General features: G+C 35.1%; 1 protein-coding gene and 3 long non-coding RNA genes across 4 annotated transcripts in view; 1 reads left to right on the top strand and 3 right to left on the bottom strand.

Moving 5' to 3' along the window:
- LOC116163932 (1-phosphatidylinositol 4,5-bisphosphate phosphodiesterase epsilon-1-like) overlaps positions 1-2,823 on the bottom strand; it is a 34,033-nt gene extending 31,210 nt beyond the window's left edge. The window contains exons 1-2 of the mRNA XM_031478060.1: positions 2,762-2,823; positions 63-194 (exon numbers count right to left, since the gene is read on the bottom strand). Coding sequence (XP_031333920.1) covers positions 63-194; positions 2,762-2,800 — 171 coding nt within the window. The 5' untranslated portion in view covers positions 2,801-2,823. The remainder of the gene's footprint in view (positions 1-62; positions 195-2,761) is intronic.
- A 1,347-nt stretch (positions 2,824-4,170) lies between these two features.
- Positions 4,171-4,878, bottom strand: LOC116162612. The gene is made up of 2 exons (XR_004143563.1): positions 4,418-4,878; positions 4,171-4,360 (listed from the first exon to the last, which is right to left on the bottom strand). It is a non-coding gene; the product is annotated as an uncharacterized LOC116162612 (long non-coding RNA).
- Positions 4,879-11,394: 6,516 nt separating this feature from the next.
- On the top strand, positions 11,395-12,002 carry LOC116164305. The gene is made up of 2 exons (XR_004143868.1): positions 11,395-11,529; positions 11,581-12,002. It is a non-coding gene; the product is annotated as an uncharacterized LOC116164305 (long non-coding RNA).
- On the bottom strand, positions 11,993-12,710 carry LOC116164306. The gene is made up of 2 exons (XR_004143869.1): positions 12,244-12,710; positions 11,993-12,186 (listed from the first exon to the last, which is right to left on the bottom strand). It is a non-coding gene; the product is annotated as an uncharacterized LOC116164306 (long non-coding RNA).
- Between the last annotated feature and the right edge of the window lie 1,250 nt (positions 12,711-13,960).

Here is a 13,960-nt window from a genome sequence, read left to right as displayed (position 1 = left end):
AATGTTCGTTTCTGGGCCTGGCAAACACCGCAATTATTCGACAAAACATGGTAGGTACATACCTCGTTGAAACGTTTTATTAATGTTGCCACGGATGATCTTGTAGACGAGTTTCCGGGTAGACTTTCCGCAGTTGTAGTTGTAGCCCCTCCTAAATCTAGGGTTACCTGGCGTAAGTAATCAATTGGCGGGACCTGTAATGTAAAATACACTGTGGTAGAATAAGTTTGTGTAATCTGGTGTTAAGTAAGTCTTCTTTTAAATACTATTCTCGCCAGGAGAGAATTAAGGCCTTCAAAAATTACAATTTATATTTTTATTTTTTATTATACCATGAGTGTAATAAATGTGATTATGAATGTCACTTTCATAGTGAATTTTGGAAGTTGATTTTTAAATATGTCAAATGTGCCACGGTTACACTATTGCATATCTCACTAGATATTGTTTTCCATGGCAAACTCTGTTTATTATCTTCTTTTGAGTGGAAAAAATTTGAAAAGCAGCAAAAACAGTTGGGTCAACAGTTGGTAGCAAGAAAAATATCGGGTCCGTACAATGTTATGTCAATTCTTGCATATTAACAAAAACGCTTTTTCATGTTTAATAGAATTTTTAGCAGATGGAAATATAACTTTGTAAATTAAAAAAAAAACTATACATAACGAAGCTAGTTGAATGACACTGGTCCAAGCCAAAAAAATACCTCTCAATAATACGAAAATTCCTGCAGCGCGTTTATGTATTAAAGTACGTTTAGCAAGCATTATATCCGAGGGGTGTGCCACAAGCAAATAAAACGTACACCTAATGTAATTACATTAAATTACTCATATAATTTCAGGTAATTTTTGTAATTTTGTGATTACACTACGTAATTTTTGTAATTTTCGGCTTGTATTAAGTAATTTTTGGAATTTTCGAATTGTAATAGTAGTTTTTCTGTAATTATTGATATGCATTGCGTAATGTTTGTAATTCCAGAATTACAAACGGTAATTTCTGTAATTTCAGTAAACTTCTAAATGTGAAACTGATTATGTAATAGTTGTCAAGATTGCTGTATCTAAACAAATTCGTGTCAACTACAACGATATCAGTTAATACGTTGAAATTTATTCACTTGCAACGCAACCTGAGGCGCAACCCACGGACTAATGGGACTAATCAAAACCACAAAACTGTAGCAAATTTTTGAGGTATAAACGGATGACAACATTATATTCTTTTTGAAACTCTTGAAATATGTCACCACCTAAATCACCTGATTCCCTTTGATTAATAGTACTGTCTTCCATCTGAAAAAAGACGTGGCTACTTATTGTAATAAATTAAACAAATATAGCAAACGAGCTCCTGGGTATGGCTATAGCATGTGCAAAACCAAATTTTAAACCTGATGTTAGTTTTGCTTTTATTTTAAGTATATATGTATGTATGAAATTTCATTTAATTGCTTCCATAAATAAGAAAGTTCGCACTGCACATCCTACACAATACCAAATTTGGAAAATGGCGCTACATTTGCTTTCATTCCAAGTGGCTATGTATCAAATTTCATTTGAATGCCTTCATAAATAAGCAAGTTGGCACTGCGAATGCGCAAAATAAAATTTTGAAACTGGTGTTAAATTTGGTTTTATTCCAAGTGATTATGTATCAAATTTCATTTAAATATACCTTCATAAATAAGAAAGTTTGCAATTCGGTCTGTAAATGGTCGAGATGCGCAAAGGGCACTGTGAATGCTGATCAATTAGGCTCAACTTTTGGAATTGTGTTTTATATGGCTAAAGCTATGCGCATATTGAATTTCATGCAATTCGGTTCATAAATATAACGGAGATGTCAAAAGGGCCTACTTTATTTTTCGGTCTACATTGTCAATTCACGAACTCCGATCTACAAATTTGATAAAGAATCCATCTGCAAAATTTCATCGTTATCGGTCCATTCGTTTATCAGTTATCGTGCTGACGGACGGACGGACGGACAGACACCGCAAAATGATAAACTCGCTAGGAGCTCGTTAATAAAGCAGAATAATCGTATTAATCAATAAACTGCTAAATTAGCGGAATTTTAATACTTTAGAGTGGGGACGACAATAATTTTTCTACTTACAATGTAATGCTTGTAATTCTTTATGTAATTTCATAGTAATTTTGGAGAATAAGTAATTTTTGTAATTAATGTACTCTAATAAGTAATTTAAGTAATTTTATAGAATTTCAAGTAATTTAAAATTACATACATCTCATTTGTACACCAAAAATTACTCGTGTCACGCCCCTCGATTATATCGTTATAAAGAGAAAAATTTGTCCCTTTTGAAAATGTCAAAGCCAACTATAACTACCATTTAAAAATATTAATGTTTGTATTATAACTCAAAAATTGTAAAATGTAGGAGGACAACTCTTTCCTCATTTGACTGAATCTGTATGTCTTAAGCTAGCCTTTACACGGCGTGTGAGGTGGCACGCTTGGAGTGTGACGTGTGGAGTGACGAGCACGTATGTTGAGTTGAAGACCTCCCGCCAAGTGATTGCATATGCACGCCACTCCAGCTCGCGCGCGGCGTGTTTTACTTTGAAGTGTGCAAAGTTAAACCGCTTATTGACGCAATAGGCAACACCGCGCGAAACTCTTCGCGCCGATCTATTCACACGGCGGCACTTTTACACTCCTGGCGTGACACTTCACACGTCACCTTTACGGTTTCCGAGATCCCAATGCTTAAAATGAAAAAAAAACTCACCCTGTATATGAGAATAGACCTGCACATATTCAACTGCATCAAAACTTAATGTGTATTGATCTGCTGAATGGAGCGCTAATTTTGGTAAAGTGCTCATTCGATTCAATTTATTGTACCTATTGTAAGAACTACTCGTATTGTGGTCTGTGGAAACCGTAAACAATAAACTTGGCGTATTTCACTGCCCAAGTTTACTCTATAATCTTCGCCCGGAAGGTATTACCTTCTCACTCTGGCTTAATGAATATCTGGAAATTCACAGACCATCAATACGTCATATGCAGTGCCGGTTTCTAACGTGACATTTTACACGGAGTAAATTTGCATTTTAATTGAGATCGCACGCAACAAATTAAATAATTTTAATGAAACATGCTCCACTTAATGGAAATTTAATCCAATAGTTTTGACAAGCCATTCCAAATACGAATGATATTTTCCGAATTCCCCTTTGTAATCGCACACACTAATGCACCGTGACGTGTTGATATTCCCCTGAGATTTCAAAAGATGGAAAATGCATTACTAGTTTCATACACGTGTCATGTTAGAGCGAAAGACAAATAATCAATAGAAAACTACTAGTGATCGGGAAAGGGGAATAATAGTATATTATTATACGAGCATATAAAGTGTGCGATTATGACACGAGGTGAAGTTTGCAACACGAGCCGAAGGCGAGTGTTGTAATTTTTCCGAGTGTCATAATCGCCTTTATATGCAAGTAAAATACGCTATTTTATCTACGACTATTTAATTAAATAGAAAATGCGGCATCTGAATCAGTTTGAAACGTAGCAACTTCATAGCGGTAGCGCAATGTACGCCTATGGTTTGGTTTGCGTTCGTTCATTCGTTGACGGTATTTAACCTCAAATCTAATTCAATGTATCGCAATGTACCTAAGTGGCGAACTAAATATGCAATTTATCTAAGTTCCCAGAAGTCATTAATTCAACACGTAATTACCTACACGTAAGATTATTGCTAATATAGGTAAATGGTTGTCATTCATTTTTCATTGTTTTAGATTGTGACATAACCTATGGAAGTAAGGTGGATATTATTTATGTGATGTACATGTACAACTATTCTCTAAATCCGATCCCGATGTATCAATTATGCCTGCAGAAATTGTTACACAGCTGCCAAATGGAATACAATATTTTGTTTCGCATACATAATCTAATTTTTCAGACTTCGTTACGCTTCTCCGACCTGCATCCAAGAAGTTTCTTCCTCTTTTAGAAACGAAGTTTAAGCAATGAAAGCATAGTTTTATTGCAAATTTAAGGGCAACAGGTGTTTTTTATTAGTTAACGTACATATTGTAGTAATTTGGTCAATGCCTAGTATGTAAGACCTGTTACGAATTATCAATTCTTAAAATAAATCATGCAAAACGGTGGTTAAGTGCTACGACAATTTGTATCCTTTATTGTCAACGAGTTTACAATATGTTATTGTTTTGTATCGTGGCACAATTTCGACAACAATACCACATATGTTGTACGAAACATATTTCTCTTCGTAAAAGGCTGAAACTTATAGGTTATACCTAGCATAATCTTCAAATGGGGCTTCCGATAATCCATTATGCTACAAATAATGCCTTGTGAATATGAAGGTATAGATACTTTAAATACAAACGAAAACCTTATTCATGCTCATGCAGAATATTTGTATCAGCGAAGGTATCTGTCGTTAAGTAACGTTGCCTGAACTTGCCAATGACTTCAGGTATTTTACAAGTTTGTTTCATCCCATTTTATAAATATCGCACATATCTCGTCATAGGGGTGGATCAAGTTCCTGTATTAATTGTTTTTCAAATAAACCTACAAAGTTAAACGTACGTAACCCGAAATCTCTCATTTCTAACCTAAGAAATGCTTAATTCAAAACAAAACTGACAGGTAGTACATACGAGATGGGCGGTTCTATTTTTAGTACATATGCAATTATGAACTTATACCTTACTTATACATATGCAATTATGAGAAATATATAGTGACATAAAGTAGTTGTATATAAGGATTTTAGAGGAACCGATAATAATGCATATCATAATTCGCTAAAATATAGTGACGTTATTTGAGCGTTATTTAATAGTCGTAGATAAATTGTCTTTATTTATGTACAGATCGTCGCCTACTAAACATTGAAATGGCGGTAAAGAGTATAATGTAATGGGCATGCTTAAATTATTGCTCCAAAGCGTCTGTTTATTTACAAATGAAGCTGAAGCATCTGAAAAGTTATTGCTGTTTTGTTTTGTGATTATGTAATGGTCTGTGATTATGTAACTGAATGCACCCAAAAATCGTGCCGATTCCCTTTCACGCACTGCGCATGAGTCCCAACGGCTCCGCCATTAAAAGTCAGCCACTGTAGTTGGAGTTATTTTTCCACGCGCAGGTCGTATGTACTGCCTCTCTACTTACATATATACAACTCTGTGGGATACTGTCACTGTCAGTTTCCCACCAAATTCAAATTTTATTAAATTTGCCATTTCAAAGTAATAATTTCGGATCGGTTTGTGCTCTGGTTTATATAAATAATTAACTGTGGCATAGTGCTTTATCACACACAATTTTGTGAATTGAGAATGATTAGCTGCGTATCATGCAAAATTTCTCATAAAGGGAAGAAACAGGGCATTTCCTTTCATCGGTAAGACATGTCATTTATTATATATATCTCAAGAACAGTTCTCGAAATTTGCTTTTGTGCTCACAACGCTTCATTGACTGTGATTTCGACCAAAGGTTGCACCGGAAAATGTTCATCACATATGCAGTACTATCAAAATTTGTGTTTACAGCTAAACGTGTGAGTTTATAATATGGATATCATGTGTGAGTTTTTTTACGAGTGCGGATACATTTTGAGACCAATAAAGAATAAATTATTATTAAATCTGTCTGCCGTTGTAATGAACCTGAGACCAACCAGTCAAATGTAGCTATTGATCAACACAGTGAATTTAATGGTTGTTGTCAAGTTGTAGTGGCTATAGTAAACTGGCCTTAATTATACTACTGGAACACATCGATGTATATTTAGATTTGTAATCAATGAATATATTAAATCTTAATACTTTCCCATCCTTGTCTATTTTGTTTACTTTACCATGAGCATGTATTTTACTCCTTCTATACGTTTTTTTTGTTATTATTCCTATTAGTGGAAAGAAAATTATATCTCTACGCCACTGAAGTGAGACGCTAATGATAACGGAAGTGGTGTAGTACTTTAATCACAGCCAGAGGCCACTTTTGGTTCCCGTGGTCTACGTCTGGCCAAGCATTTGCTTCCCTCCATTAGTTTTCTAACTCAATGGTTCCGACCCATCTAAAAAAATTTCAAATTCTGACCCTCTTACTTGTCTTACCGACAAGAGAAGAGGGTATAAATGTAGATAATGCTCCCTAGTGGCGAGTCGTGGAACAACTTAATGCTGTATTATTTGTTCTAATTGAACTTTCACATTTATCATTTCCTACCATTTCTGATACAGTACAAAGTACAGAATTTTCACTAAGTCATTAACGTCTTTTCCGCCTTAAAAAATAGAAAAACGCCTTTCAGGTACAAAACATGTTTCAAAACGCACTCGTGGATGTTGCCGTGTAATACAACTGTAAATGATGAGTACCTAACAGCTGCAAATATTGACCATAGCAGCTATCAATTAGCGAACACCCCAAGTCTCTAGGTGACTCGTGGCGGAGATTTCAATGGAACAGACAGACGACGGAAAATCGAACACATAAGCGTTGTGTTACGCTAAAAATATTAGGCAATATTTTACTTGTGCCCACCCTTTGTCATATCTCACGAGCCGCCACGTTAATGGTACAATATGTTATAAAAAAATAAGTACTTTTCGAGTACGTACTTTCCAAATCGGAATTAATATACGTAGTATTCCATTAAAAAAACTTAAGCTAATTACGCCACTGGAATACAGCACGCCACTGGTGATCAGAACTATTTTAGTAACATGACGACGGTAATTGTCTTGGTAATTGCGCACAATTTTGCTCCAAGATTTTTTATATAAATTTTTTATGGTAAAGGAATTATCATCCAATCGTTCTACACCCTGTATGCTACACCAATCAATACACCGCCACGGCTAAATTAAGTTGCCCTAGGACATTCATACTAGTGCAACTCATGCCTAAAGTGAGTATTGGTCTTATAGAAGGTAGCGTTGCCAATTGTGTTGTTGGCTCATAACAAAACCGGATTGGAAAACTGTTATACTTAATCTTATTAGCGTAACAGACTCGTACATGGCATCACATATGCTAATAAAAGCGCGATTGTTATAATGATTAAGTGTGTTTAGTTGCATAACAATCTAACTCACTAGACATCAGTGGCGACAACTTATCATAATCCGCCATATTGGAGCTAAAATAGTATATTAAGAGACAAGTGTATACAATCACTTTAAAGCACGCGCAACGAGTTTAAGGGCACGACGCCGAAATGATCATTTGGGAGGTTTCCTATTGGCCAGTTTGGATTTTAGCTCCAATACTCACTGTAACTACAGTGACTTAATTTAGAACAGTGACGACAACATGGTATCTCGTTTTTGATTGATCGTCGTTGGCTCTGGTCTCCATATTGGAGCTAAATTCCAAACTGACCTTCCAAATGACGCAATACACTTCGTGCTATAATTCACTATAAGTTTTAATTATACTGTTTTGACAGTTAACGCTTCACGTCTTAACGTTACTAGTTTACACTTTGCTTCTTGTGTTTGCATTATTTTACATTTTCCGGCTCCAGTTTTATATAAACTCTTATTTTTCAAGACACATATAAACCTCTCGCCAGGAAAGATTGCCGGTCACAGAATACTTGATCCTGATCTACGATCTATGTTTTTCTAAAGATGTAAGCGACTTCCGCGATAGTATCGTGTCAATGTTGAACAAAAAGACTTTTCGTTCAACATTAGCACGATCCTATTCTGGAAGTCGCTCGCATCTTAAGAAAAACATAGACTGTAGATCGACACAAGGTGTGCTGTGATCGGCAATCTTTCCTGGCGAGAGTTATAGCTAGGATTTACAATATTATAGGGTATGTAATTCGCTTAAAGCCTGGTTTAAAGTCTTTTTAGATGTAAAGTCGTACCTAACCTTACTAGTGGTAATTGATGTAATAGTTATTTACATAAAAGTCAGGAAAAAGACACATTACTGGCGAGGAATTTCCGAGTCAAGTAGTGTCATTTTACCGACGAGTTTTATATTAAATTTTACCCGAAATCGTATTTTAATATAAAATTTCAATTTTCATATAGAACCTTTGATTAATGACAATCTGTCAATGATGACAGGAGTCATTATAGACATTTAGCAATGTGACAGGTGCGGCAGGTAAAGTGACAAGTGCGGCCGGTAAAGTGACAGGTGCGGCCTTGGTGCGGCCGGTAAAGTGACAGGCGGCAGGAAAAGTAGACTGGTCTGCCTCCGTCATGGAAAGGGTTTCATGACGATTTTGGGTAAAAATTGGTTCAGAAGCGCTCAATAATGCGAGTTTAGAAGAAAAATGATTAGAGAAGCAGCTTATACCAAATGTTCCAGCAAATTCAATTGTGGTTATGGATAACGCAATTGTGATCATAAATACGCTTGAATTGGTTCAAAGTTTAACATTCATGATTGCTGAAGCATAACGAATATTGCTTTTTGTCCTTCGTGGACCAAATCAACGTGTTTCGCAACAAGGGACAAGAAGTGACAGAACACACTGAAATGTCTAACACAAAATGATTACATTTTGAATATTGCACCATATTTTATACTTATTATACCGTTTTCCATGTATCTTTTTGAATTTGGAGGGCAATGGTTTCCCCATAGGTTGTCCTGCAAAGTTTTAAACGATCATTTCTGCGTCGTTAGTTTTGAACGAGAATCTTTAAATGAATCTGACATTTATTATTCTACAGTTACAATCATTTTTTTAGTTTCAATATGGCGGATTATGATAAGTTGTTGCCACTGTCCTAATTGGTCCTAATACAGTCACTGTAACTGTAACTAGGCATAAGTACCATGTTTTCTTTTTTTAGCGTAAAATCACAATTGACTGCACTTTGTCATCTGTGTGTCTGGCCGATTTGCGGCTGGGTCTGGTGCATAAGGATTCCACGCGTACCGATATTTTTGGTTTTACGCATGTGCAATGCTAACTTTTTTATTTATTAAGATATTTAAATGAAGCTTATGTACAAACTTCTAATATAAGTGAAACTAAAGACGTTGCGAAAATACTGTTTGAGCATGCGCAGTGCTAACTTTGTTATTTACAAAAACATTTAAATGAAATTTGATACATAGTCATTTGGCATAAAAGCAATGTATCATCAGCTTCAAAATTTTATTTTGCGCATGCGCACTGCCAACTTTATCCTGCACCCTGTTATCTTGACCACCCACAAAATACTTAAAACACTTGTCCAGCTAACTCAACTAAATCAAAGTTGAAACTTAGCATTTTTATAATCTCTCATCGCACACTTCCGACATCTACTACAAATCCGAATATTGACCTAAATTATTGATTTGGAAGATCGACCAATTTCCGAAAATTCCAAAGAATTAACTACACAAATTTTGATTAACACCTGACACAATTTTTGGACACAAGAAGACAAATCTGACATGAAAACTATCGGGGTGGCACAAAGGATTCGAATAAACACACAATTATTTGATTTACAATGACAAAAATTTATTAAGAAACACTTTCTGAAAGAAAGAAAAGCTTACAAATTTTGTACGCACGCAGTCGTTTGACAAATAAGAGGAAAATCTTAAAATTACTTGTTAGTTTTCAGTAATCCTAATAATATGGTCGTGCAAATGTTTGCGATAACAAGGCGCACTAAACTTCACACACAAACGCTGACAACTTTTGAACTTCATTTTTCTGTAACACAAAACTTGATGACAAACAACATTAACTTTATGAATAAAATGAATTGCCAGTAGCTGTTCAGACGGTACAAACTTTTAACTTTAACAATAAGAGAACCTTAAAAAATGCTCCACGGTACACTTATTGTGTACTTCTTTAACTTGACAGACCTTTTCCAAAAAACGGACAAACCGCTTTAAAATTCTCACACAACTTTAATTAACTTGCTTCTGCACAAAATTATAACAATAAAGACAGACTACGGATTCAACTAATCAAATCGGGCGGACTACCTGAATAGCGTAAAGAAATGTACACTCTTTCCAAGCGTCGCGAAATGGACAGCTTCGTTTTTGCATTGATTCCAGTATTTAACGAAACAATAAAAAAATCATCATACTGCATCCCCGTTGTCTCTTTTAAGAGCTATAAGGACGCGTGCATTCATGAAATGTTGTCCGATAACAAACTTTCTGATCACAATTAACTATTACCAAGTAATAATGGTCACCGTATAGTATAAAGGTTAAAATGAAACTGTAACGGTTTAGTTTAGTAAGCTTTCATTTTAGCATGATCCAATAGTTAATTAAAAATGGAAATAACTATTAATTGTGATGCTTGTTATTACCTGCATTTAAGTCTTTCAATTGCAAAAAAAGTTTAAATGTCCAGTTTTCTTTTTCAGATGTGATGACTCCCGAGCCCTTTCTTTATTACCTTCCATCCATGAATCACCGTAGTGCAACCTAATTACACGTTAAAATTACAGAAAAAATTACCATGATTACGATCTTGTGGTCATGAGATTAATTGTCCCTTCCTGCTTTCAGCGGATACAGTAGCAGCTCTTTTCATCAAGGGAATGGGTTGATCGAAAACCTTGAGAGTATTATATAAAAACATAGAAAAACATGTTTTTTTTGGAATTTTAGGAAAAAAATGATTTCAGAACAGCCCTCTCGTAGGACGTAAACCCCCAAACAGTAGTAAACATTACGTTGAAAACTTACTTTGAAAAATACGTCTTTCCAATTAGGTAGTGTCATTGAAATTAAACGCAACACTTCCAAACTTTGTCTTAATGTGTAAGTCCTAAAATTAGTTAACCTGCCTATTTATAATATCAAGCGAGCGTTTTATGTTAATCCAACCGGGTGGAGTGGTTGTTTGTCTTACTTTGTTTGCACAGACGTGTACTGTACATAACATTCGTGCATGTTTCGGTATTTTAAGTAAGCACTTAGTTAACATTGGGGTTAGGAAGTAAACAATCACGTGCACGTCAGTGTTTGAGTTGTAGGAAACAATTTTTATCGTTCCTAGTTTATTAACGTTAGATTATGAGGAAATGTGTTTTTCATGTTGCCGTGCGTTGTGCTTATCAGACTAGATACAACGCAATGGGGTAATAGTATATTATTATACGAGCATATAAAGTGTGCGATTATGACACGAGGTGAAGTTTGCAACACGAGCCGAAGGCGAGTGTTGTAATTTTTCCGAGTGTCATAATCGCCTTTATATGCAAGTAAAATACGCTATTTTATCTACGACTATTTAATTAAATAGAAAATGCGGCATCTGAATCAGTTTGAAACGTAGCAACTTCATAGCGGTAGCGCAATGTACGCCTATGGTTTGGTTTGCGTTCGTTCATTCCTACTCGTAGGTTCATTCGTTGACGGTATTTAACCTCAAATCTAATTCAATGCTCAGATTCAATGTATCGCAATGTACCTAAGTGGCGAAGTAAATATGCAATTTATCTAAAGTTCCCAGAAGTCATTAATTCAACACGTAATTACCTACACGTAAGATTATTGCTAATATAAATGGTTGTCATTCATTTTTCATTGTTTTAGATTGTGACATAACCTATGGAAGTAAGGTGGATATTTATGTGATGTACCTGTACAACTATTCTCTAAATCCGATCCCGATGTATCAATTATGTCTGCAGAAATTGTTACACAGCTGCCAAATGGAATACAATATTTTGTTTCGCATACATAATCTAATTTTTCAAAGACTTCGTTACGCTTCTCCGACCTGCATCCAAGAAGTTTCTTCCTTTTTTAGAAACGAAGTTTAAGCAATGAAAGCATAGTTTTATTGCAAATTTAAGGGCAAGGGGTGTTTTTTTATTTTAACGTTATATTTATTTTATGTTAACGTACATATTGTAGCCATCTATTTAAGTAATTTGGTCAATGCCTAGTATGTAAGACCTGTTACGAATTATCAATTCTTAAAATAAATCATGCAAAACGGTGGTTAAGTGCTACGACAATTTGTATCCTTTATTGTCAACGAGTTTACAATATGTTATTGTTTTGTATCGTGGCACAATTTCGACAACAATACCACATATTATGTACGAAACATATTTCTCTTCGTAAAAGGCTGAAACTTACCTATAGGTTATACCTAGCATAATCTTCAAATGGGGCTTCCGATAATCCATTATGCTACAAATAATGCCTTGTGAATATGAAGGTATAGATACTTTAAATACAAACGAAAACCTTATTCATGCTCATGCAGAATATTTGTATCAGCTAAGGTATCTGTCGTTAAGTAACGTTGCCTGAACTTGCCAATGACTTCAGGTATTTTACAAGTTTATTTCATCCCATTTTATAAATATCGCACATATCTCGTCATAGGGGTGGATCAAGTTCCTGTATTAATTCTTTTTCAAATAAACCTACAAAGTTAAGCGTACGTAACCCGAAATCTCTCATTTCTAACCTAAGAAATGCTTAATTCAAAACAAAACTGACAGGTAGTACATACGAGATGGGCGGTTCTATTTTTAGTACATATGCAATTATGAACTTATACCTTACTTATACATATGCAATTATGAGAAATATATAGTGACATAAAGTAGTTGTATATAAGGATTTTAGAGGAACCGATAATAATGCATATCATAATTCGCTAAAATATAGTGACGTTATTTGAGCGTTATTTAATAGTCGTAGATAAAAAATATTATTTTTTAATATTTTTTCTTTTTATTTATTTTTTTTGCTGATGTGCAAAGCTCTTACCGTCGTCAAAACATAGAAACATAAAATTACAAACAGTGTATATGTCGTAGTCTTTTAGTGAAATCCGTCATTTCACGAAACGCCTAGTCATTTATATGAAACTGTGGAACAGTTTACTTTCCAGGACCAAGCGATTGGATTCCCTTCCCATTAGAGATCGATAAATGGTATCCTTATCGATCTAGAAGGGGAAGGGAAATTACCCCACACGTACAAATTTTCAGCGTTTCACTAAATGACTAGGCCTCGGACTAGGCGTTTCGTGAAATGACGGATTTCACTAAAAGACTACGACATATATAACAAGATCACAAGACGACACAAGTATTAACACATAGGTTTAAAATTGGATGCCTTTATGGTGTCAATAAATTCGTTACAAGAGTAGAACGCGTTCTGCAGAAGGAAATGTTTCACTGTAGATTTAAATTTAGAAGGCGGTAAGGCTTTGACATCCATTGGAAGGCAGTTGAAAAGTGCTTGCGCCTGATAGATGGCTCCCTTTTGAGAAAGTGAAAGTCGACAATATCGAATTATGCACGAGGCACGTAATACACAATTAAAGAGAATAGTTATTTACATAATAAGTCATGAAAGTGGTCGTTTACATGACGCGTAGGCTTATTGAAAAGTACGAGGACGCGCAGCGTCCGAGTATATCTTTAATGCCTCCAAGTCAGGGGGACTCACTTTCATGACATATTATGTATGTACCTATAAAATTTTACCTGAAACCGCAACATGTAGATAAGATTTTCAAATTAAATTATTCATATGTGTGAAATTTTCATACCTAATCACGCATGCTAAAATATGTTTATCTACGACCATTAAATTATGCGCTTATAATATGCCTCTATTTCTAAAAATAATGCTACCCATAATTAATTGCTATGCAGTTATGGAATCTCACTTGGGCTATGATTGGTTGCAAACCATTGAATAATATTCATAACTCAATGGTTCCAAAATAGCGCGCTCCTTGAAAACAAAACATGAAAATGTCAATTATCGTGACAATCATTCTCGCTAGTATTTTTCCGTTAGTTTATTCATAAGTTAGGAATGGACCTCGATAGTGAGCACAAAAATAATGAACTCGTGGCCGTGGATACACCTCCTGAGGTTATTGCAACAGGCAGAAGAAGTGTGTTCAAATTTATTGCCCGAAAAGTCTCGAACGAAG

Source organism: Photinus pyralis, unplaced genomic scaffold (genome assembly GCF_008802855.1).
Source record: "Photinus pyralis isolate 1611_PpyrPB1 unplaced genomic scaffold, Ppyr1.3 Ppyr1.4_LG2, whole genome shotgun sequence".
Lineage (NCBI taxonomy): Eukaryota > Metazoa > Arthropoda > Insecta > Coleoptera > Lampyridae > Photinus > Photinus pyralis.
Note: the sequence above shows the minus strand (reverse complement) of the source record. Positions and strands in the feature narration are given on the sequence as shown.